Source organism: Oculina patagonica, chromosome 3 (assembly GCF_052425735.1).
Source record: "Oculina patagonica isolate OP01 chromosome 3, crgOcupat, whole genome shotgun sequence".
Classification (NCBI taxonomy): domain Eukaryota; kingdom Metazoa; phylum Cnidaria; class Anthozoa; order Scleractinia; family Oculinidae; genus Oculina; species Oculina patagonica.
Genome location: NC_135760.1, coordinates 20938375 through 20963152, shown reverse-complemented (window position 1 = coordinate 20963152; position 24778 = coordinate 20938375). Strand labels below are relative to the sequence as shown.

General features: G+C 39.4%; 2 protein-coding genes and 1 pseudogene across 4 annotated transcripts in view; 1 reads left to right on the top strand and 2 right to left on the bottom strand.

Annotated features, from left to right (window-relative positions):
• Nucleotides 1-178: 178 nt before the first annotated feature.
• LOC144647548 (solute carrier organic anion transporter family member 5A1-like) lies at nucleotides 179-7855 on the bottom strand. Its single transcript, XM_078507342.1, has 9 exons — nucleotides 7687-7855; nucleotides 6706-6966; nucleotides 5902-6140; nucleotides 4714-4978; nucleotides 3813-3966; nucleotides 3562-3706; nucleotides 2324-2505; nucleotides 1676-1807; nucleotides 179-457 (listed from the first exon to the last, which is right to left on the bottom strand). The coding sequence occupies exons 1-9, from the start codon at nucleotides 7853-7855 to the stop codon at nucleotides 283-285; spliced, it is 1722 nt and encodes a 573-aa protein (XP_078363468.1). The 3' UTR covers nucleotides 179-282.
• Nucleotides 7856-9820: 1965 nt separating this feature from the next.
• Nucleotides 9821-24778, top strand: part of LOC144645378 (putative agmatine deiminase) — a 25882-nt gene continuing 10924 nt past the window's right edge. Inside the window, exons 1-2 of one of the 2 annotated variants that reach the window (XM_078504944.1) lie at nucleotides 9821-10366; nucleotides 11214-12459. In XM_078504944.1, the coding sequence (XP_078361070.1) occupies nucleotides 10278-10366; nucleotides 11214-12201 (1077 nt within the window). In that variant the 5' untranslated portion in view covers nucleotides 9821-10277 and the 3' untranslated portion in view covers nucleotides 12202-12459. Of the gene's footprint in view, nucleotides 10367-11213; nucleotides 12460-24778 lie in introns of those variants that run through there. The other variant, XM_078504945.1, reaches the window with a different exon arrangement.
• LOC144645315 (solute carrier organic anion transporter family member 4A1-like) overlaps nucleotides 17142-24778 on the bottom strand; it is a 25680-nt pseudogene continuing 18043 nt past the window's right edge. The window contains exons 6-11 of the transcript XR_013569259.1: nucleotides 23294-23538; nucleotides 21920-22073; nucleotides 21669-21810; nucleotides 20339-20538; nucleotides 19729-19863; nucleotides 17142-18207 (exon numbers count right to left, since the gene is read on the bottom strand). The product of XR_013569259.1 is annotated as a solute carrier organic anion transporter family member 4A1-like (transcript). The remainder of the gene's footprint in view (nucleotides 18208-19728; nucleotides 19864-20338; nucleotides 20539-21668; nucleotides 21811-21919; nucleotides 22074-23293; nucleotides 23539-24778) is intronic.

Here is a 24778-nt window from a genome sequence, read left to right as displayed (position 1 = left end):
TTTTTGTTGTGTTGGTCAGATAAGTCGGTCTAAACGCAACGCAACGTAGGGGTGAATGGAATTCTGAGAAGAGCTATTTGTTAGTGGATTTGTTGAGCGCGTGTGCTGGTGATAAAAAGCGGAGTCGAGATAGTCACGGAAATAAGATACGATTGAGAATACAAACAAAGAGTTGAGCATACTAGGTAGAGTATTTATAAATATCTTTGCTCGATACACTTATCGAAATTGAAAAAAAATGCGTCTATTAGTTGTTACTTTTGCTTCAAGTTTCTTGAATTCCTAAGCAGCCGTGTCGACAGTTCTTGTGTCGTTGTCCGTTTCTTGTCTCCGACTGAAGTACCACGACAGAAAGAAAGTCGTGGTTGTGATACATTTACACACCAGCAGAACTCCCAGCAGCACTTGCGCCAGTCCCGCGTGGTCGTACTCCAGACAAAAACCCTTTTTATCGCACCTTGGGGAACAGACAAAAAACATGATGGTAATGTTATTCAGTTTTTGAAAACTTTAAAGTTTTAACAACAAGTATTTGAACCTAGGTGTCTGTATTTCAACCATGACGCTCTGGCCAACTATATATACATACCGAAACAGGATATTCAATATTTTTTTAATGTATTTGAGCGCCGGTAGTAGGCAATACTGCCGACACACAAAATCCCCTTAAATATTCACCCTTTTAAAGGAAATTTGGGAGGGTTCCCACGGGGCAAAGAAAATTCTTTACCCCGGTGGGAACCCTCCCAAATTTCCTTTAAAAGGGTCAATATCCAAGGGGATTTTGTGTGTCGGCAGTATTGCCTACTACCGGCGCTCAAATACATTTAAAAAATAGTTAATATCCTTTTTACACGGGTGCCACGCGGTTCTCTCTATATCTACATACCGAAACAACCGCTTTTGTTACCACGATCAGACGGTTATATTTAAGGCACCTTCAAAGTCAATCAAGGTAATTTTTTGCTGATTGATCCAGTCGAGGTTACAAGTGCCGGTTTTGGCAAATCTCTAAGGTTGTTTGCCATTTACAAAATCTTTCTTGAGATTCCGGTTGAGATGTTTAAATGAAACACGACTTTGGTTCATTTCACTGGAAAACTAACGGGAGGAACCGTTAAGTATCTTTTACACCAGTTCCAGGCCTTTCGGCATTTGAGGCCATGTAAAATATCGCGGTTCAACCGACATGGTGGGTTCTTCGGGGAAAACTTTAAATGGAACACACTCTTTTGAAACAGAAATTCCCAACCGAAATTTTCGGGAATACACGGCCTGATATGATCAGAGAGCAGGGTTCGTATGCGTCGTAAAAACCCTTGAAAACCCTTGAATTTCAGGAATTCGATTACAAGGCCTTGGAAGTACTTGCATTTGGTTTTCGATCCTTGAAAGTCCTTGATTTTTTATTGAACGTCAAAAGGCTTCAAAGCAATGAAAATACCGCCAAAATAAGCGATTTTTTAGTTCTTCAACAAGCACATCAACGGCACAACAGACTGGAAATCGTTGATTTGGAGTAAATTTCATGAAAAAAGTCCTTGAAATTTCCAAGAAAATCCCAAAATTTCCAAAAAAAATCCCTGAATTGTTGGCCTGAAAAAGTGTACGAAATTTTTTAAACCTGAGAGAGAGACAGACAGGAGTTGACGGAGAAGACAGTACAGACGATTACCTTGTGTCCCATAAGATGCAAGTTTTGTCTATTAGTGCTCCAAGGATGATAGGACCTGGAATGGCGCCAAAAAGTTTGAGGAGATCCTGCTGGAGACCTAATGCGTATGACTGCTGACCAGTTGGAACGCTCCTTCAACAGAATGCGAAAATGATTTAATGTCAGTGTCGACTACTATACGTACCGACTTATTGAAATTACTGCGGCGTACTCAGAAAAAGCAAACAAAAAATGATGCTGACATCTTCTCCGTTTATATGGCCATGGCAATGAGGTTAAATATTATCATTTTTTAAAGGAAAATCACAATCTGTTAAGTCCGCAATGTCGTCACTAACAAGTAAAATTAGTTATCTGTAGCGGCGTGACAGTTTTGCGATCTTCTGTGTATATGAAGTCAAAAAATGATTGTCGATTGAGCTATCGATTCTTTCAGTCACGTGTAACGGTATAGCAAAATGAACTGAAGTACTAAGCATAGGAGTTTTGAGGACGAGGTGGACTGGAACAAAAGCAAGCAATTATCAACCAGCTCGTTTCCACCCCCTCCCCCCTTTGGTAGCGAAGGTTAAAGCTGGATCTAGGATGCTAGAAGCAGAAACCACCAAAATAATAAAAAGAATAAATAAAAAACAAGGTTCAAGATACCTCAGTGTAACTATTAACGCGGGGGTATCGTTCAAGTACATCGTCAAAGTGATGGCAGCAAGCATAAGCAAGAACAGCACTAATTGGAGCCCGCAGTCCACTTGGCACACGCCCTTCTCCACCTTTCCGATGGGATCGGCTTTAGACTTGACGCAGGCACAGCTTTCGTAGAAGGACGAAGTCTGAAAGCAAAACAAACTCCAATGTACCATATTTTAATTTTTTGCGGGGCTTAAGTTTCGCGATTTTCGCAATATGCAAAAACAGATGGCGAAAAAAACGTTGTCGCGAAAACTAAAGACGCGAAATTTTAAAACCTTGCTTAGGGTTATTGTATACCTTCAGGGGTGTATCCATTCCAATTGATGTAGCGCGTCCGGATTACATCTTAAGCCCGGGCCAAACGAGGCTGAGAGTTGACGAGAGTTCCAACTCTCACTCTCGTTTGGCATGAAACTCTCATGCACTTTCAACGACTCCCGTGCATTCTCATGCGCTCTTATTTACTTTGAACGTGTTCAAATTTTTCAATGAGAGTTTTCACTTGTTTGGCCCGAGTTGATGATAGCTGATGAGAGTTGTTGAAAACTCTCATGAGAGTCAACTCTCATCAACTCTTATCCTCGTTTGGCCCGGGCTTTATACCTTTTAAAAACCCTTCATCAAATTAAAGGTTATCAAATTGCCTGTAAGACGATGCTAATACACGCCACACAGTGTTCAAACGCTGCACGCGTGCGCAGTTCCTGTGCAATTTCCGCCAAAAAATTTTCCGAAAGCTTTCGCTTTAAAGCCTAAAGTTAACGCCGTCCCTGGAAAGTTAAGGTTTGTACCCAGCTTATGGATGGGAAATTTGATAATTGATCTCCACTAAGTTTCTCAGCTTGAAAGTTTCTTTCACCGTACAGTTTCTATAACAATTTCTTACAAAGGTTTGCACTCTTTAGAGCCAAATTCGTAGAAAAGTTCGAGGCGGCGAAGACCGGACGTGACGTCAGTTTCTGCGTTTGACCGCTGTGAGAATAAATTTCTACTTTTGAAGAGTCTATAAATTTTCCCCGGTCCTCAGTGGGAATGTCTGAATGACCTGTCTGACGCTATAACTCATAACTGTGATCTGATTAATACTTTCAACTAGCTAAATATGACGACAACCGCAAACACAAACAGCCATTTCGGTTCAGTGACGTGAACGCTTGCAGTCACTGATGTTCTTTTTGTAGGACAACTCGTCTTACCTTATTAAGATTTTCGATTTGAGCACAGCCCGCGTGACAGGGTGAGAAGTATGTCAGCGGTCCTCCGCAAACAGGATCAAACCTCGCTCCGGTGCAATTCAAGGCCTGGTTGCATTTCGAATCGAGCTGGACTGATGAAGACGAGCTTCGTGAAAAAGATGAGAATGCGTTAATTTTTAAGTAAAACAGTAAACGGGTTGAGATGAAGACAGCTGACAAAGCACATTTTTGATCCTTTACAAGCTACAAACCTGTCCAAATAAGGCGTATTTACTCCTGCAATCTGTATTGTGTCACATTTGATGTACAGTAGACAAGTACACACAAGGTCTATACATGCTACGATGAAACACATCTTGGCAGCGCCCGTCATATTTAACTTCAATCGTTTGTTGATGTAGGCTCCTAAAAGACAAAATAATACAGCTGGATTGAGATTTTTTCCGGAGAATTATTACTGAACAACCTATTTTAGCTTTATTTATGAAGTATTTTCAAGTAGCGCTTCGCGGTTGGGAAAGTTACTTTTAAACGGCCAAGGTCAGCGTTCTTACCGCGCTGACCTGGACACTAGTTTTCATGTTTTGAAAAAAGTCCACCGTGGACTTTTTTCAAAACGAACCTTCAGAAATTTGCTTCTATCTTCTCAGTGTTTCACAAAATGGGAAAATTTAGAGAGAAAAAAACACTGTGGAGACTGAAGCAGATTTCTGCAGGTTCTCTACGCGTATTTTTGATTTTGGGTTAAGGTGGACTTTTTTCAAAACGTGAAAACTAGTGTCCAGGTCAGCGCGGTCTGATTAACGCTGACTCAGCGTTTATAGGCTGTGCGTAGTCCTCCTGAAGACAAAACAACTTCTCACTGAAAACTGAAAAAGTGATAAAGATTTCTTAAAAACGTTAGGATACCAAACGTATATCTGTTTACATACATCTACTTCTATTAAACTTAATCTGCTTTATAAACATTGTTTAACTTTTGTTAGCCATGTAAATTTACTAGTTTATCTTTTTAGCGAGTACTATTCTAACAATTTCATTGCATCAACGGTATTTAAAAGTGAAGATAAGATCTACACTTTTTGAGCATATTTAAATTTTATCACATTGAAAGACCCTTTTGTATTAAACACCCTTTCCCCTGATACTTACCAGGCATGTTTCCTAATAAGACCGCAGGCACAATCACTAAGCCGTACAATAATGCAGCGCGCTCCGCTGGTTGGTAAAATTGTGCCTCCAGTATTTTTGGCCCAAACGCAGTGACAGAAGTGATGATGAAATTCTTCATACATACGCTTATAGTGATAAAGACGAACGGGAGACGAGAGAATACCAACTTGGTGGCTTTTGGCAAGTCTTTTAGTCTTGTATAGCCAACAACGTCGACTGTGGACTGGAAGGGAGAAAGATTATACAATAAAAATTAACTAAGATAATTCTCGCGCGCTCATTGGAAAAACACACACAAATGACGTCAAAAAATTGCCAAATACTCTCAGTGAAACCACTCACCTAACGGCTCATGATTCCACTTGAGTTTTCAACATTTTATGACCTCATTTCTATAGTCGATAAGAGTGTAGACGACGGAAAAATGTGATCGATTTGTTTATTAGTCCATTTTAAATTAAGTGTGAACAAGAACAAACAACTAACTAGACCTTATCCACATTCGACACATTTTCCCGCCTTTTCACGTTCGTCGTTCGCCATAGAAACCCGTATACTTTAAATTTTCTATACTCAATAATTAAGACTAAACGATGGTCTAGCAAGTCCCGATACATGTAGTGGTGGTGTTGAGCAATATCATGTTTTATTATATAAACTGCAGTGCTTTAGCGAGTGGTAGCAAATCAAGAAAAATGGTATCACACATGTGTGGATAAAAATGATATCCACACATGTGTGATATCATTTTTGACCAATCAGCTTGCAGAGTTTGCCATGTTTCAATGCTCAATGAGCCAAAGTAAATCGATATCAAGTCGAAACATCTTCGGATCTTCCTCGGCAATCTTCGGAAAACTTCGGGCATTTTCGGAAAATGTTCGGAATAATTCGTACAACCTTCGGACAACGTTTTGAAAATTTTCGGAAATCGTTGGAAAATGGTCAGAAATCTTCGGAAAATCGTCAAAAACATGGTAATTAGTAGGTTTATATAATAAACAGAATAATACATGGTTGCCTGGAGATATGAAATTTATCTTCGAGCGTTCAAATCGATAGCTCACGAGTGAGCGCAGCGAACGTGTGAGATATCGATTTGAACACTTGAAGATAAATTTTATATCTCCGCGCAACCCGCATTATCCTCTATAATAACCAACTTACATCTTCATTGGCGCCTCGTTCACGCTCGGCTTCTTCTCTTCGTTTGTTGGTCAGCGGAAACTCCTTGGGGAAAGCAAAAAGCCAGAAACTCCAAAACACAGCTATACCTCCAAATATGGCAAAACCTAGCCACCAGTTTCCCACCCAGTGCGTATCCTGTGGAGTCAGTGACGTCTGTACTCCAAATTCCACGAACAACGAACGGAAAACCGAGGTTAAAGCCATCCCAACGGCGGCGCCTGAGAAAAAACAACAACAGGAAGATGGATCAGTTAAGACTGCAAGGAAGCGAACGTGTGAGATATCGATTTGAACACTTGAAGATAAATTTCATATCTCCGCGCAACCCGCATTATCCTCTATAATAACCAACTTGCATCTTCATTGGCGCCTCGTTCACGCTCGGCTTCCTCTCTTCGTTTCTTGGTCAGCGGAAACTCCTTGGGGAAAGCAAAAAGCCAGAAACTCCAAAACACAGCTATACCTCCAAATATGGCAAAACCTAGCCACCAGGACTCCACTCTGACTCTCTTTTCATTCACGGGACGTCAGAAAATCGAAGTTGATTTCCTTGTGTTCTTGGGCAAGACACTTTACTCTCATAATGCCTCTCTTCACCCAGGTGTATATATGGGTACCGGCGAATTAAATGCTTGGGGTAACCCGCGATGGACTAGCATCCCATCCAGGGGGGAGTAGAAATACTCCTAGTCACTTCATGCAACTGTAAGCGGGAAAATCTCCGGCCTGATCGGCCACGCGGACTTATTTTCAAACGTGAGTGAAGCAACAATCTTATCTTACCCAGTATTCCAAGGGCAGCAAAAATCCCCAAGTACATTGGCGACCCCTCTTTCTTTACGTTTTCATCCACATACGGGACTCCTAGTGCATACAGCGGTGTGCTGCCAGTGCCCACAACAATCATTCCCAGAATGAACAGCGCGTAGTAAAGATTGTTGCCACCAGTCTTCTCGTTACAATCTGTTTTCCCGCCAAAATTCGTGGCATTTCCCGCGCAAAGCATGCTGTGGCTGGAGGTTGCATTACTGTCTATGAAGACTCCTAGGAATGATATAAGGAAAACCGTTGGTTAAAATTATTAATGAACCTCGGTCTGCAAACTAAATTTACTTTTAAAGTGTACTTTAAACATAACATTTTGCGCGAAGCTGGTTTTGCGAAATGCAATTTCTTTCGGCGCCTCTTGTCAGGCGGAAATCTTAAAGAAGACTCTCAATGAAAAAACCACAAAAATGTATTCTTTCGTCATTACATTTTAAACTAGCCTGTGCTCGCTGGTCGAGGATGGGCACTGTTCTCTTCCGCAGGCCACACTCGTCTTGCGGCCGTATGCACCACTGTGAAGCCTGTTCGCAGGCTAATTTTAAACATATTATTCCTCTGACTTGATTTATAAAAAGGTGGCTTTTCGGGCTGTTAAGGAAATGCATGTTTTTTTTTTCAAGGACATGGAGTATTATTTGGCTTATTTTCAATGAAATGGTGCCCTGTTTGATGGAGTGATTTCAATTTTATATCAGTTTGGTTTTTCTGCGCTGATATCTGTCCACGGACATCTTCGGATCATCCTCGGAACTCTTCGGGAAACTTCGGAAACCTTCCGTGATCCTGGATAATCTTCAGAAATTTTTAGAAAATGCTAGGAAACTTTCGTATTAATTTCGGACAACATTCGGAAATTCTTCAGAAATCTTCGGAAAAGGGTCAAATATCCTCGCAAAATCGTACGAAAAGAGAAATGTCATTACACTGCGTACTAACCAGCTTGATATGGCGAAGAGATAAAGTGTGGTAATGTGAAGATAAAGAAGCCGGCAGCCATGATGAACAAACCCCAGCCACAAAACACTGGCTTCTTACGAGAGCCTCCAACGTAGCCGACAAGCGGAGTCAGGATCAAAGCAGCGATGCTGTTACTACTTAGAATCATCCTACCTTGTAGCTGTTGAAATAACAGAAATATATTATAATTTAACTGAAGTCAAAAGAGTTTTATAGCAATCGCTATTACGAAAGTTTTCATTGTTTAAAACCCAAAAAAATTCAGTGGTCAGGGATAAACTAGTTACGGAAAGAAGGAAAGTTAATGAAATAAATCATGTGTTAAGTAAACAGATAATTATTAGGTAGGGACCGCCTCTTCGACTTTTTCTTGTAATTTCGTTCGGTTCATGGAAGATTTAGCCTCCCACGCAAACGTTCTTTGGGCTCGTCACGCCCAAAGAATGAATATTGACAATATTCTGTAACATTTGGCGGCGAATAAATGACTAAAGTCCTCTTTCCATAAATGATGGCCATTTGTCAACAACAAATTATTTTGATGCTGAATGTAAATTAATTGTTTAAAAGTTAAAAACTGATGTATCGTTATCTTTTTAATACTGCAACTGTGTTCAGCAGACGGATCTGAAAACACTTTCGAGGGCGGAGAAAAAAATAATGAATGATTATAACATAAAAAATTTAAAAATGTATTACCGAGAATGTCAACAATTAAATGCAAAATCACGTAATCAAGAAAAAAATAAAGTACACACTAGTTTCGGCACTAGGAAATTAAAGAGAAAAGCTGAAGAAACAACTTTACACTGACTTTTAATTATTTTCTAGTTAATTAATGGTCTTAGTTTGAAAGTTGAAATTTAACAGTATAATTTTATTTCAGAGTGGTTACGGATCATCCTTTTGTCAACATTACTGACATTATTAAGATCCGTCCGGATCCCGAGTCGCCGAACATGTCATCAGTCAAACCCAAAACTTTTCAGCAATTCAAAGCTAAAAGTCGCTGAACACATATTAAGATGTGTCCATTTTTATTTACAATTCTGACTTCTTATAATTGTTTTTCAATGTACTTTTAAAGCATCTCCTAAAACAAAACTTTTAACTTTAAGTTTTCTAAACCCCTGAAGTTTCGATGTATGAATAATCTTCATAATTATCTCCCTTTTCTTTGATTCGACACCTTTTTGTTTCTCTCCCTTGACCTGTGCCGCTTTTGGCCTGTTTTCTTTGGCCTGTTAAGAGGTCAGCTTCGGTCAGGTCAGTATATTTAATAAAGAATGTTCTACAACAGGGAATGACTAAAGAAACAAAGAGTAATGTTCACTTCGTGTCCTACAAGTACAATCGCGCGACGGTCTTCCATATGACAATTAGTTCCCGCGTGCTTTTAAGTGATGGGTGAAAAAAGTAAACAACTGAAACGAGCCAAAAAACTTTTAAATGAAACAATTAACAGTTCCAATTTGTTAGCTTAAACACTTGGCGGTGAATGAATGGTTAAAAAAGTCCTCTTTCTATTCATTGAAGGCGATTGGTATACAATCAAATATTTTAAAAATTAAAAGTTTCCTTTTAATCTTTTTAATATGCAACTGCGTTTAGCCGAAGAAATCACTTTCGAACTTGTAGGAAAAAATAATCATTAGCGTTTACTGAATGATTATCACATGATAGTAAAAACATAGTCAAGGAAAAAACAAAGTACACACTAGTAGTCAATTTCGGCACTAGGAAATTAAAGAGTACAGCTAAACAAGCAACTTTACATTGACTTTTAATAACTCTTCTAGTCAATTAGTGGTCTCAGTTTGAAAGATGAAATTTAACAGTTTACAATTAAGTGGTCACGGATCATCCTTTTGTCAACATGCATTACATTAAGATCCGTTCCCGAGTCGCCGAACATGACATCGGCCAAACTAAAAAAGCTTCAGCAAAGCTAAAAGTCGCTGAAGACATAATTAAAATGTGGCCATTTCTATTTACAGTTCTGATTTCTTATAATTGCTTTTCGATGTATTTTTCAAGCAACTGCTTATTCAAAACTTTTAATTAACTTCGATTTACCCTTGCAGTTTCGATGAGTTCTTCGTTGAATTGATAATCTTTGTTTCTTCCCCTTGACCTGTGCCATTTTTGGTTTTTGACTTTTTGACGTTTCGCTTTCACTGAAATCACTATTGAGCGTATACTGAATGATTATAACATGATCATAGAAAGAATGTTAAAAACGGTAAAAGTGTTTACAATATATAAAAATTATTACTAAGAATATCAACAGCGCAAATTCAAATAGTCAAGGGAAAAATAAAGTATACGTACACCATGGCAATTTCGGCACTTGGAAATTAAAGGGTACAGCTAAACAAACAAGTTTACACTGACTTTTAATGACTCAGGGCTCAGGTTTGAACCAATCACAGCCCATTTCAAACTTGTTGTCTCACTTTGATTGGTTAAAACGTGGCAATGAAATGCTATTTAATTCTCAGTTCTAACTGTCAACGCCTGCCACGGATAGTTTTGTTGGTACACGTAGAAACGTTTCGGCACACTGCACCATGAATCTCCTCGTGATTTTCTGTTTGATCCTTTTTTCACAAGGACAGGCATCGGAAGATTGGTCAGGTGGAACTCCTCGGCCTCAGAGGTGAGATTTTAATTGTCACAAATGTGTTAAAACCATTACATACATTACACACCTAATTACATGAAATTGTCGTGACACGTTTATTTCGCGATTTCACAGATCGGACATTTCGCGAATTTGCGAAAATGTCTTTAATATTCAAAATCTCCGATCGCATGTCGTTTACAAGGGAGAATGTTCTGGTGGTGCTAATTACATCGGCGATGAGACCATAACGAATATGAAAGTGCGAATTGTTGAACATAAGCTAACATTTTAAAAACCTTTAAATTTCTGAAGACTGAATCCGCCCGTCATCTAATTGAAAATCTATTTCATTTTTACAACTGGCAAAATTATTGTACAGCTTAATCTTTTCATAACCGCTGGATCGCTGATGGCCTAATGATCCAGCAGTCGCATCCCAGTCCTAAAACACAAGTTATTTTTTATCTTTAAAAATTCTTCCAATCGGGAATTATCTGATATCGGAGGGCAAATATTTGGTGGGGTTGAGTTGAAAATTTCAGAAACGCCATTTTGGCTTCTGGAAGGAATTTTGCACTATTTTATGGATGGTATTATACCAGCACAGCATTTTTTTGCGGATGCCTCTTCCCTTTCTTGGCAAAGTTTCACTCAAATCCCACCAGCCCCTTTACCCCATGTAAAGACTAGACTACAACTCCAAAAAGGCATAAGCATATTACAATTAATGGGCATTTGCCAAAAGGTAGCAAAACCAGAAGGCGATCCAGTAAGAAGGCGTTGTATGCTACGATGTAATATATAACGCCTTTTTTTATATGTTACCTAAAGTTTGTGCCTAAAGCTTGTGCTGATAACGTGAATGTGTGTTCCCTTTTAGTATGGAAAGCAAGAAACAAGTGATTGTTGTGTCACTTCCTGGCGAAAGCAATGTTCAGTATCTTGACCACATACAAAACCTTGCTGACTTCGCCATTGAAATGGACGCCAAGACCGAAGGTAGAGATCACTTGTTCATCATCCACGATCGATCAGGCCGAAAGTATCTTCAGCACCACACCTTTACTAATGCTCATCTTATTGAAGTAGATGAGCCTGGGCTGGATATGTGGATGAGAGATTTTCCCCCAGCTATGCCAAACCAACAAATCAAGTTCAAATATAGACCGCAGTATATCAGTCGTAAACAAGCCAAACTTGATGAGAACAATTTCAGGAAGTTTGCAAGTTTGGTGGGGCTTCCACATTTGCAGCAAAGCGATCTTGTTCTTGAAGGAGGCAACATTGTGGAAAACGGAGTAGGCGCCGCCATCACCACTGAGAGGATATACGATGACAATCCATGGATGACTAAAAAACAAATCATCAAGAAACTGGAAGCTACTATCAATAGAAAAGTGGCAGTCGTAGAAGACCCAGATGATACAACCGGACACGCTGATGGGGTCTTGTCATTTGTTGAAGAAGATGTTCTCCTGATTGGATTGTACGATGGCCCAGATGATCAACGTTATTACGATTCAATGAAAAGGTCTGTTCTGAAGGTCTTCCCTTGTCTCACAGTTATTCCCTTGCCGTGCTACACAAACAACAACGTGTCGGATGGATTTGGCTCTGCTGAGGGATCCTATGCCAATTCCTTGGTGACAAACAACGCTGTATATGTCCCTTTCTTTTCCAACAAGACAGCCAACGAAAGAGCCTTTGCTGTCTTCCAGAGTAGTACCGACAAAGACGTGGTCGCCGTGGGAGCTGCTGGTAAAGTGCATGGTCTCGGGGGCAGTGTTCGTTGTATGTCATGGCAGATCGACCAGGACCATCCTGTCGCCAATGCTTTGTTTGCATATGTCAGCAACAAGAAAAAATGATCCGTGGTCTGATATAACCTGACGCAAATTGTAAGGGGGGTGAAGGGGTAAAATGGGAACTGAGATTTGCCTATTTTTTACTGGGAAAATGTAATTTGGGTCCCTGGGAGAGGGAATCACGATCAAAGAAATGAGAATGGGACTGGGATTTGGGCGAAAAAAAAATCGGCTGGGAAATGAGATTTATACTTCCTCTCCGGTTTCTCTTTGTAAACTTATAAATTGTAAGTTTGGCAAGTATGACGAATAAAACGATTGCACTATTTGATGTTTCATTTCGTTTTCTTTACAAAAGACATACGCCGGATGATGTATGACACACCCGATTAACAGCCGCAGGGGCGTACCAGCCTTTACGCGAAATACGCAATTGCGTACCAGAATTCACAGGGGTGTTTTTACATTATAGAAGAAACAGTACAGCAGATCGTATTTGTGTTCGATTATTCCGCGAAACGCTACGCTACTTCGGGGTAACACTTCATCTTTCACTGACTGTGTGCGTACTACTAAAAATTGTCTAAGTACGCCCAGAGAGGTGGCCTGACTTGTTCTTAAAGGCAAAAATGTCTTAATATTTTCGTTATCAGAGATGAAATTATGAATCTTTTTATGCGATCCCGCGTACAGCTGCATTTCTATCTATTCAGGTTTCTTTGAACTGGGAATTATAAGATATGTTTTTTCTTGCTTATACGGGTGTGGAAAGATGCATGCAAGAAGTCTTTCTCTTGTTTGATAAAACTTGATCATCCCTTTGTATTTCGAGACGCAGTAATTTCATTGTTTTACCCACAAAAAGATAAGCTACTGCAAATATAATTTTTGCGTGTCGCTTGAGAACGGATTACAAAGGGAATGGAGAACCGGGGAAGAGTGGTCAGTGACTCTTTCATGAAAAATTCAAAATGGCGGATGGGAAAAACTTCTTTGCGAAAAGAGAAGCACGGAAATAGCAAATTGTACCTAAATGTCGGGTCATAAGATAAAGAAAAGAAGTTGGAATCGCAACTTAAGGCTTTCAGCATCTGGTGGAGGCAGTATATTACCGTCTGTAGTCCAACTGGCCACTTTACGACAAAGTTTTTCAGTTTAAGGACACTTAAATTTTGCTTCACAAATTAGCTGAAAAGATTATCAGCCGCAATGGGAACCAGTTACGCAAATCACGCAAACGCTGGTGCGCGCTTGCGTGATCCCCGATTCTAAAAATAAACTCAAAACGCTTGAATGACAGACAAAAATAATTCATTTCTCGCTAGCAGAACTGGCTCATGTTTGAATAACGCGAGTTACATAAACATCAAGAATAACATCCTCAATACACAAACGATTTAGAACAAAAAATAACGATGCAACAGATAACTCGCAACTCTTATCGGAAAATAATGTAAACTTCAAAAGCCTAAAATTAAAAAAACCCAACTAAACGCGAAGAAATGAAAGAAACTTGAAAATGTTTCACTTTTATATTTCATTCAAGATGAGGCCAAGAAACTTTTCGAAAAGCATATGAGTTTTCGTGAATCGTGCATGTCTGAGCTGGATAAAACTTGTACCCGTTGACGGAAAGTGCCGCGAACGGAAGTAATTTTACGTGCTACCTCTCCCCGCTTAGTAACCCCAAATTAACTTCGATTAAGCTGAGATGCACATGTGAAAAGAAATGATATGTTTGCATAGCCTAATGACCAGTTTTTAACATCAAAACACAATTTTCTGAATTTCTAAACTGATTGCAACATGGATCGATAAGCCGAAAAGTTTTACGTAGAACGCCTACCCTGAAACTGCTGACACTCGCACGGTCCACAACTTCCAGTCCACGGTTAACAACTTCCGGTCCACGATCGATTCACAACTTCCGATTCCACAACTTCCGTCAACATCCACATCATCATATGTATCTTACATTGATTGCGTGCTCTACAGCACACACTCAGCAATTTGGTGGTAAACTTTTGGGGTTCGCATGAAGAGGCTCGCGGCTCGCAAAAAAGGTCTCGGGCTCGCAGGCTCGCAGAATAGCCTCCCCACAAATGAACTTTTAATTCATTGGAGGAAAGCAATCGGCTTGCTGGATTTCGTGTAAGCACTGAACGAGCGCCGGTCTCTTGTTCAGTGTCTTCGTGATGCGTTGTTGTTGTTATTATTTATCGGCGTTACATATTTATGCATGACTTACCTCAATAGATAATGGCAAATAAACTGCGCTGAAAAAAGGAATCAGTCAGAAAATCCTGTAGTCCTTCAATCCCGGACAGGTTATGTATCATCTGGGAGCGAAAGAACTAGTCGTCTGCTTTAAAACTTCCTTCAAATGTGAGTGATGTATCCGGTTGCTGGCACGTCACGCAATCTCACCAAAGATGTTCTAGATCGGAAAAAATAATATATGATACAGATTTGAGGCCTTGTTTGGGTTTTTAGGGATCATAAGGGATTAACGACCCTCGTAACTCTCGGATTTAGTACCGTTCTCCCATGGGTTTGGAAATATAAAGCGTCCAATAATTGCCTTTCAATGTTTAATATTTATAACATGGGAGTTGCGTTATTGATGGTTCGTGCTTAGGGGCGATCACACACGATCTACGATCGCCCCTAAGAAAGACTGCGTGGGAGGCTATAGTCTGCCTGGATTATATTTTTTCACCACCAAAATAAGGTGTAACCTATGATCCTCTTGAGCATTACGTAAGGTATGTAAAGCGTTATTTCTGAGCAGTGGATGAAATTTGAGAGAAAGATGTACCCGAGCACTTTGTGTTTCTGCTGGACTCAAAAAGATGAAAACGGATGACGTGACACGAGATGACGTGACGCGAAACATAAACGTGCTCCGCGGATGGTTGCGTATCTCATTGAGCAGAAACGTTAAGGGACGGACCATTAGAAATAACCGGAGGGAGGGGGGGGGGGGTGATTTTCGAAAAAAAAATTCCCGCAAGGGAAACTTGTCGAAAAAAAAATCCTGCAAGCGGTTGTGCCTGAAAAAAAAAATTCGTGCAACGGAATTACCTGTAAGTGTTGTATGATGGCATCTATAAACGTCCATCAGAATGGCTAAAATAGCGTTTCTGAGGTTCTGAAAATTAAAATTTTCCTGGGGGAGCATGCCCCCGGACCTCTCTAAGTTGTCATGTACCGAGAGAACAGCATCAGCTCAATCCTATCAACTATTTGGTTGCAAACACACCTGACCTACCCAGGAGCCCATGCCTACCCAGTAAACAGTTAATCAAAAGCACAAACAGTATTATTATTATCACTTAAAACTGCAATTTTGTCTGATATTCTAAAGATTAGCTTGATAAGTTTTAGCTGTCATCTTTTTTTGTTGAGGGACCAGGGCAAAAATTTCTAATAAGGAGGGAGGGGGGGGATTATATTTTACAGGCACTATCTATCAAATCCCTTTAGCCCCCTACCCCATAAAAAATAAACGGTCCCTAAATGTCGCTTAATTCGCTAATGGTCCGACCCTAACTAAAACACGTAACATGGCAAGCGTAACTGCATGTAGCTTATAGATGCTATTCATTTGCCTTTGAATGTTTTCCTTGCGTGAATGGGTCATTAATTTAATAGCTTGTGCTCTGAGGCTTTGTAGCGCGAATTCTAGTTCTAGGCTAATCATGATTGTTGACATAAGGTTATGTTGAAATCAATTGCGCATATAGAAGATAAATGATCTCGCAAAATAAACGCCTCGGGGCTCGGGGCGTTAAAAAAAAAACATGACACAAGACTCATTCAACATTTCATCTAAACTTTTATTGAATCATTTAGAGTAATTTTTTTTATTTTGTAGTAAATCGAAGCCGATGTAATGTTTCTCTGTATATCTTCTAGATGCGCCATTGATTTCAACATAACCTTATGCCAGCAATTATTAACCACGAACACATAGGGTGGTGTGCCTAATAGGAAATTTCTTTCGTAAACTAGTAATAGTTCTCATTAAGCCGCCCCCGCCTATGTTTTTATTTTTTACAGCAATTATCTGAGTGTAGTTTATTTGATGCCTTTTTTTTTTTGGAGTCGATGGACAATTCTTTTAGGCTTTACTCTCTTGTTGTGCCTTGTATGTCACTGCGTTGTTGCGTGACACCTTTCTATGTGTAAGAAAATACAAGTTGAAATGGAAGCCCATTTTTTTAGGTTGAAAATTTACACGCTCGGTAATTTTTTGGGTCAAGGGATCTGTCACGTATTTTTTAAGGTCTTTAAAAAATACGCGTATTTTTTTGGGTCTTATCTCTGAGTGTACTTTTCGTTTGCAGGATTTCGTTGCGATCAGTGGATCAGAAAAATATTCATTAACGGACATACCAATTTCATAAGCTAGCTTATTGATGCAAAATCATGCATTAGAAAGTTCTGTTTAATTGAATAAATCAGTATTGAGGTATTTAGGTGGGTTGTCTTGTATTCTTTTGGGTTGGGGGTCTATAATTCCAGGCTTGTGTATTTTTGGGGTTTGCAATATGAGTCTCCGTCGTACCCCCCTGTCATGTATACTTCAAGTACCCCCTCCCCCCCACCCCTTGGGAACGAAAATACGTAAATCCTGTGGAACTAGGCGTTTATGCGAACAGAATCCTAGGCTTAAGCTTGTTATTATAAGGAACTAGCCTTTCTAAATATAGTTTTAAAACGAAAAGAAAGAACTATGTTTAACGCGACACGCACTGCGCATGTACGCATTGAAATATTTTCAACAACAAAGGGTCGTTCATACAAAGATCATATTTCCGATAAAAGTTAGTAACTAGTTATGCATTAAATCAATGTTGTCTAAAATTGCAATGTCGCGCTTTGACGGCCGAGGGTTGATTAGATCAGAGTCGGACCGGTTGCGATGCTTGGCCCCCGGGCTTGGCCTCGCTCTTGGCTTATCGAAGCACACTCACGGAGAGATTCACACTCAACTGCTGTACAATTAACTTGATCTACCGGTACTTTATTGCTTGAATCAACGTTCTTGTATACATGGTAGCTTATATAACGAATACGTGATAAAAATTACAGAGGATGCATGGAGTTTCCTTTAGGATAAACAACTTAATTTCGACATAACCACAATTTCACAGATATGAGCGATTACTTTCGTAAATCCTGCGACACGTACTGAAATATTTTAGTGTAACAACAAAGGGTCATACAAAGATCATAGTTCCGACTTCACACTTTGGTTTTCTTTGCTACAGAAGCAAGACGTGAGAGAATTGTCATTGAAAACTTTCGTCGCTACGATTTCTGCCAGGTTTATTCCTTCGTTTCGCCCCATTTACTGCCCCTGGGTCTCCAAGGATGGGTGTAAAAATTTTTATAAAAAACTAGGCAACCAGTGTGATTTAAATTGTTTGTAGCGCGGTTTAAATTGTTTGCAAGTTTGCTATAAAAAACATGGCGAGAAAAGAGGATTTTTGTAGTATAAACATTTTTGCCATTTTGTGATTAGAAGTAATCCCGACAAAATTGTGAGAATTTACAACAATAGTTCCGCGATCGTCCTTATGAACTCAAAATGGTTTTTGTTCCCCTATAAATTGGACTGGTTGTCTCACTGGATTGTCTGCGTCCTTTGACTGGCCAGCCGGAGTGATACTTTAGGTTTGCTTTTACGACACTCAATTGAAAACTGCTCTATCTCCTCTATCAGTATGGAATTTTATGGTCCGAAGTTAATGAAGTAACTACATTTTCTTGTCTGTTTTTTTGTTGTGTTGGTCAGATAAATCGGTCTAATCGGAATGCAACCCGTACCGAAAGTGAAAAAACCGTTTTTTATTAATTCCATGGCTTCCAAGTTTCCTGAATCCCTAAAGAGCCGTATCGATATTAGTTATTGTGTTGTTGTTCTTTTCTTGTCTCCGACTGAAGTACCACGACAGAAAGAAAGTCGTGGTTGTGATACATTTGCACACCAGCAGAACTCCCAGCAGCACTTGCGCTAGTCCACTGTGGTCGTACTCCAGACAAAAACCATTTTCATCGCACCTTTGGAACAAACAAAAAGTACATGATGGTAATGTTATTCCCAAGTTTTGAAAAACTTTAACAACGAGGATTTGAATCAAGGGTAGCCGTCAGTTTCAAGTACAGCGCCCTAGCCAACTACATGCATTTTAGTGTATTTTATCGATTTCTCGAAGATATTAGAAACACGCGAAGTTTAAAATCGCGAAGTTTAATTCGTACTGATAATATAAAAAGATAATGAAACTCGATGTGTTTTATCATAGTTATTCCAACATGTCTGAGCCTCATGCATATTTAGGAGTTTTTTGTTTAATTTTGTTCATTAGTTAACTCCCACTCTATCAGTCGCACTGTTCGAGCTGTTCTTTGCCGCCAAGTTCTTAAAAAATCTCGCTCTTGCAGTCGTAGATAAACCTATCAGGTATTTAAACTGTTGAATACCTTATGTTTTGTAATGTGTATATTGTTTTGTTTGCTGTTTTTACGATGACTTTCATATTAATTATGTTACAGTTTCGAGGTCAAAGCTTCATATTGAAGAATAGATATAAATCGCGAAATTTAATACACTCCAATTGTACCTTCCTCTCAAAATCGCGAAATTAAGTACTCGCGAAATATGGCTATTGCTTTTTCGCGAAATTAAGTACTCGCGAAATTAGTGAGAATAAGGTATTAATAATGTTATAAGGTACTCTAAAATTCGAGGGAAAATAAAGTCCATGTATGCATGTATGTGTGCCGAAAGGTATGTTCAATGTGGATCGAATGTGAGGCAAAGTAATTTCTCGCTGATTAATCTAGTCGAGTTCACAAGCACCGGATCTTTTTGAAAATTCCGGTTCGGATGTTAATGCATCTATCAGTGTTAAGCTGCTGGGGGGGGGGGGGGGGAGGCCGGGCAAAGGCTGGGCATTTGAACTTAGCTTCTGCATTTGTGGTTGTTCAAAAGAGTCACTAACTAAAGGCTTCAATAAAATGTTGTAAGAAAGTCCATTAAAACGGTCAAAAGTCCTCACTACGGGCAAACAATTGCTGTCAAATGCTCTGCCTATGCCCGGCCTCCCCCCAGCGGCTTAACATTGATAGGTGCATAAAATGAAACACGAACTTTTTGTTTTGTTTTGTTTCTTTCACTGGGAAATTTACGGGAGGAACAAAACTTCTGAAAAGGTAAGGTCGCTTTCCCTGTGCTGGGACGTTCCGAATAGAAATTCCATTTGCCGTTTGGAAAAGTTCAGTTCCAGGCCTTTTGGCGTTTGTGGCCATGCAAAATTTTGCGGTTCACCCGATATGGCGGGTTCTTCGGGGAAACAAAACACATTCTTTTCAAACGGAAATTCCCAATTTTCGGGAATACACGCCCTCGGAAGGGTCTGGAGCGTATGTGTGTGAATACGTGGAGTGGTACTGGAGATAAGACACCGGGCCGGCTCACGAGACGTGCGAGAGCCACGCACCGTGCTCGCTTCTCGCCGCATCGTTGCAGTCCCAAAATCTCACGTGATTGTATCAAGATGTACTTTGACATGTGATTACCTTGTGTCCCAAAGGATACAAGTTTTGTCTATTAGTGCACCAACAATAATAGGACCTGGAATGGCGCCAATAAGTTTGACGAGATCAAGCTGGAGACCTAATGCGTATGACTGCAGTTGACCAGCTGGGATGCTCCTTCAAGAGAATTCGAAAATGATTCAAAGTTAGTGTACTGGCTTATTAAAATAACTGTGTACTCAATAAAAGCAAAAATATGTATAAATTGAGACATTCTTCGTTTATATTGCCATGGCAATTAGGTCAAACATCATCATTTTCAGAGGAAATTCACAATCTGTAAAACATTCCGCAATATCACCACTTAGAAGTAAAGAAAATTATCTGCAGTGGCGTGACAGTTTTGTGTCTTTCTGTGTGTATGAAAACAAGAAGAAATGGAACCGAAACTACCAACCAGCAACCTGGTTTCTAGTTTCGTCGTGGTCATCGTTACATCATCATCATCATCATCATTATTATTATTATTATTACTATTTCGCACTTCGCCCCTTTGAACGAGAAAGGCTTTGAAAAAAATCCTTGTGCGAGATGTTAGAAGCAGACCACCGGAAAAACAAAAGGAACAAATACAAAATAAGATTTAAGATACCTTAGTGTAACAATTAACGCAGGAGTATCGTTCAGAAACGTCATCAAAGTGATGGCAGAAAGCACAAGCAAAAACAGCACTAATTGGAGCCCGCAATCCACTTGACACACGCCCTTTTCCACCTTTCCGATGGGATCAATGGGATCGATGGGATCGACTTTAGACTCCACGCAGGCACAGCTTTCGTAGAAGGCCGAAGTCTGAAAGCAAAATTAAACAAACTCCAATGAGGATCCAATACTATGTATACATCGTTTGAATGGAGAACGACATCGCGTAATTTGGGCGCAAAAATAACTGACGTCAAACGCGCGTGTCCCTGTCTAAATTCGAACCAATCAAAAGGGGCAATTAGAAAAAGTTGAACGTGATTGGCCTTCTCGCGAATCTGATAGCACAAGATCCAATATTAGGGATGCATACCGTAATGATTTGATTTAGCGCCCTCCTTTCAATAAGCGCCCCCTTCGAATGTGTTTTTCTCAATAAGCGCCCCTATTCCAATAAGCGTCCCCATTCTTACAAGCGCCTCTATTCTACTAAGCGCTCCAATTGTGGATAACTGTCCCTACTGAAGTCATTGGCGTTGAATATATAAACTCATGAACATTCACCGTACCGTACAGGTATATTTACTGCTAAAATGAACAATTCTTTTAAAAGTAACTGAACTTTCAACAATTTGTTACTGTTACAGTTTCTGTTATTGTTGGTTATTTTAATATTTATTTCAGTTTTGTTTTGAACATTTGGTTGTTTTTCAAAAAATTAAATAAGCGTCCTGTCTCGAATAGGCGCCCTCCCTTGAGGTGCCAAAAGTAAATAAGCGTCCCAGGCGCTAAATCGAATCATTACGGTTCACAGCGGTCAAACGCAAAAATTGACGTCACATCCGTCTTTGCCGCCTCGAACTTTTGACTCGAAAGTGGGCAAACTTTTGCAAGAAGTTGTTAAAGAAATAGTACGGTGAAAGAACAGTTCAAGCTGGGACACTCAGTGGAGATGAATTATCAAATTTCCAATCCATAAGCGGCGTATAAACGTTAACTTACCAGGGACGGCGTTAACTTTTGGCTTTAAAGCGAAAGTTTTCGAAAAAATTAAGACTTTGTATGGAAAATTTTGGCGGTAATTAAACAGGAACTGCGCACGCGCGCTGTGTTTGACCGCTGTGTGTCATTACGGTAGCTTCATCTTTTGGTGCCTACCATAAATAATTAATTATTGCAGACAGTCATTATAGAACTCATTATAATTCAGTATAATGAAAATTCTGGCAATGCATGGCAGCAGTGACTGATGTTCTTTTTTCAGGACAACCTCGTCTTACCTTATTAAGGTTTTCGGTTTGACCACAGCCCGCGTGACAGGGTGAGAAGTATGTCAGTGATCCCCCGCAAACAGGATCAAACCTCGCTCCGGTGCAATTGCAGGCCTGGTTGCATTTTGAATCGAGCTGGATTGAAGACGAGCTTCGTGAAAAGGAAAGAATTCGTTTATTTTTATTTAAGACATCTTTTAAACGGTTTAAAACGAAGAAAGCTGACAAAAAGTACTTTTAATCCTTTACAAGCTACAAACCTGCCCACGTAAGGCTTATTAACTCCTGCAATCTGTATTGTGTCACATTTGATGTACAGTAGACAAGTACACACAAGGCTTAAACAGGCTACAATGAAACACATTTTGGCAGCGCCCGTCAGGTTTAACTTCAATCGTTTGTTGATGTAGGCTCCTAAAAGACAAAATAATACAGGATTGAGATTATTTCCTTGGAATTGTTACTGAACAACCTATTGTGACTATATTTGTGAAATATTTTCAAGTAAGCTCTTACTAGCATCGACGATTAATTTACCAACAAATTATTAGAAGTAACATTTTTTGTGGCCATCTATAAAAGGAGAATTTTAATATTTCACGTTTGGGAAAGATATTGTTAACGCTGACTCAGCGTTCATAGGCCTTGCGTTGCCCTAAGGAAGAGAAAATAACTTCACACTGAAAACTGAAAAAGTGATAAAGATATCTTAAGGTATCACGGAAGGAAAATTAGCGCTAGCGTTCCAAGTAATATTGTGTGCAAACCATCAATGCTCACCCCAATTAAGTATATATTTTCTGAAAGCTTATATCAAATAGATTTTAGTTTTGGATTTTGTTTTGATCATATTTGGACCATAGTAAGCAACGTCAGCGTTTTATATGCAATTATGATGTTGGGCATCATTAGGTTTATTTGAGAACACTTTTACATGTGGGCCTCAACGTTTATATGGAAATTGATCTACATATATTGGTCTATGATTTTTTTTTGTGAATTTTTAATCTTAAAAATGGCGTTTGTAGTGCTTCTTCAACTTTAAAAATTCACAAAAAAAGATGAAGCAAGAGAAGAAAAATCTGAGACACCGTTTTTTAGACAAATATATCTAGAACAAATTCCACACAAAAATTCAGACACTCGCGTAAATGTGTTTTCAAATAAACGTTATGTTGTGCAACATCATAATTGCAAACAAAGTGTTGGCGTTGCTTATTATGGTCTATATAATCAAAACAAAATCCATAATTACAATCTTTATTCAATAAGGTTTTAGAAAAGATATACTTTATTGGGGTTACCATTGATGGTTTGCACACAATTTCACTTGGAACGCAAACGCCAATTTTCCTTCCGTGATACCTTAAGAACGTAAGGGTGCGAAACGTTCATATCTGTATATATACGTTCTACTTCTAAACATTATCTGCTTTATAAACATTATTGTTTAACTTTTGTTAGCCTTGTACATTAGTCAGTTTATCTTTCTAGCCAGTACTATGCTAAAAATTTCATTGCATTATCGCTGTTTGGAGAGTGAGGGCAATAAGCTACACTTTCTGAGCATATTTAAATGTTATCACATTGTAAGACCCTTTTGAATGAAAACCTCTTTGCCCTGATTTACTCACCAAGCATGTTTCCTAATAAGGCCACAGGCACGGCTACTAAGCCGTACAACAATGCAAGCGCGCTCCGCTGGTTGATAAAATTGTGCCTCCAGTATTTTTGGTCCAAACGCAGTGACGGAAGTGATGATGAAATCCTCCATGCACACGCCTATAGTGATAAAGACGAACGGAAGACGAGAGAATACCAACTTGGTGGCTTTTGGCAAGTCTTTCAGTCTTGTATAGCCAACAGTATCGACTTTAGACTGCAGAGAAGAAAGATTATCCATAACTGAGAAAATTGGGCAAAAATGAGTCGTCACTGAGTTTTAAGTAAAGCATTTGCCGGCCTCCAAGAGGCCAAAACTGGGACCTAAAGTCGCTTGAAGTCCCACAAAGTCGCCTTAAGGTGGCTCCATAGGGTTTTATGAGCGCGCGCGCTGATGATGATGCATGCATTCGGAATCTGCGCGCGCGAGCTGACGCGAGCTCAGACAAAAATGATCAACCACGGATTTATGTTAAACATTTCAAAGGATAACCTTATTCGTAGTAGATTTCCGAGGCCGGACAATGTTGTTTAATCTTCCAAAGATTATGAAATTGTAGATCTTCTTCATGAAATTGCATCAAACGCTCAGTAAACACTGTTATCGAGCGCCTAGTGGTTTCAACGTTGACGCATGCTCAAATAGCGATCTTGGATAATTTCTATTCTGCTGACGTTTTTGTTACAAATGTCTGGGGAAAAAATGGCAGCTTTTGTGTGGTTTTGCTCGAGTTTCCTTCGGTGAAATTTCGTAAAATTTGGCACGGGGGTTACAATTATTCTGCTTTAAGTGGCGCTCGTTTTTTAAGAAAATCTATAAGCCATGTTTTTCCGCAGACGAAAAACACACAAATTTCTAGATAACAAAGAATCTGCCTTTACAACCCTTACTTTTTTCCTGTTTAAAATTTTTTCCATGTAATATCCAAGTACTGTGAAAATTTGGGAAGATTTCACCGAAGGAAATTGTAGAAAATCGCACTTAAAGCCAACTAAACACTAAAGGACGCATTTGTTTGGGTAGTCTTAATTCTCGACTTGAACCCATTATTTTAACAGAGACACTATTTCATCATTGCTGATTGCATTTAATAAGTTTTAGCGAACTAGGACTTAAAACGAAGGCAAAATCACATTTCAAAGTATGACACTAGCGCGCGCTACATCATATGTGATTACCCTATGGAGCCACCTTAAGTCGCCTAAAGTAGCCTTAAGTCGCCATGTTGTTTCTGTCAATTTTGCTTATAATTAAGTCACCTAAAGTTAAGTCGCCCAAAGTAATGGCGAGTTTAGGTCCCAGAGTAGACCTTCCAAGAATTTTATTCTGCTATACTTGCAGTTAGGTAGGTAGTTAGTTGATGATAATTTAAAATGCCGATGGAAATACCGCGCATAAATAAAGTTATCTTATCTCAATAAATCTCATCTAATCTCATCTCAACTCATCTCAACTG

Coding starts and splice junctions, on each gene's coding strand:
- LOC144647548 (XM_078507342.1), bottom strand. CDS start 7,855: ATGATTCTAAGTAGTAACAGCATCGCTGCTTTGATCCTGACTCCGCTT. Junction 6,141..6,705: donor TGCTGCCCTTGGAATACTGG/GTAAGATAAGAT, acceptor GTTTTTTCTCAG/GCGCCGCCGTTGGGATGGCT. Junction 3,707..3,812: donor AATACGCCTTATTTGGACAG/GTTTGTAGCTTG, acceptor TTTTTCACGAAG/CTCGTCTTCATCAGTCCAGC.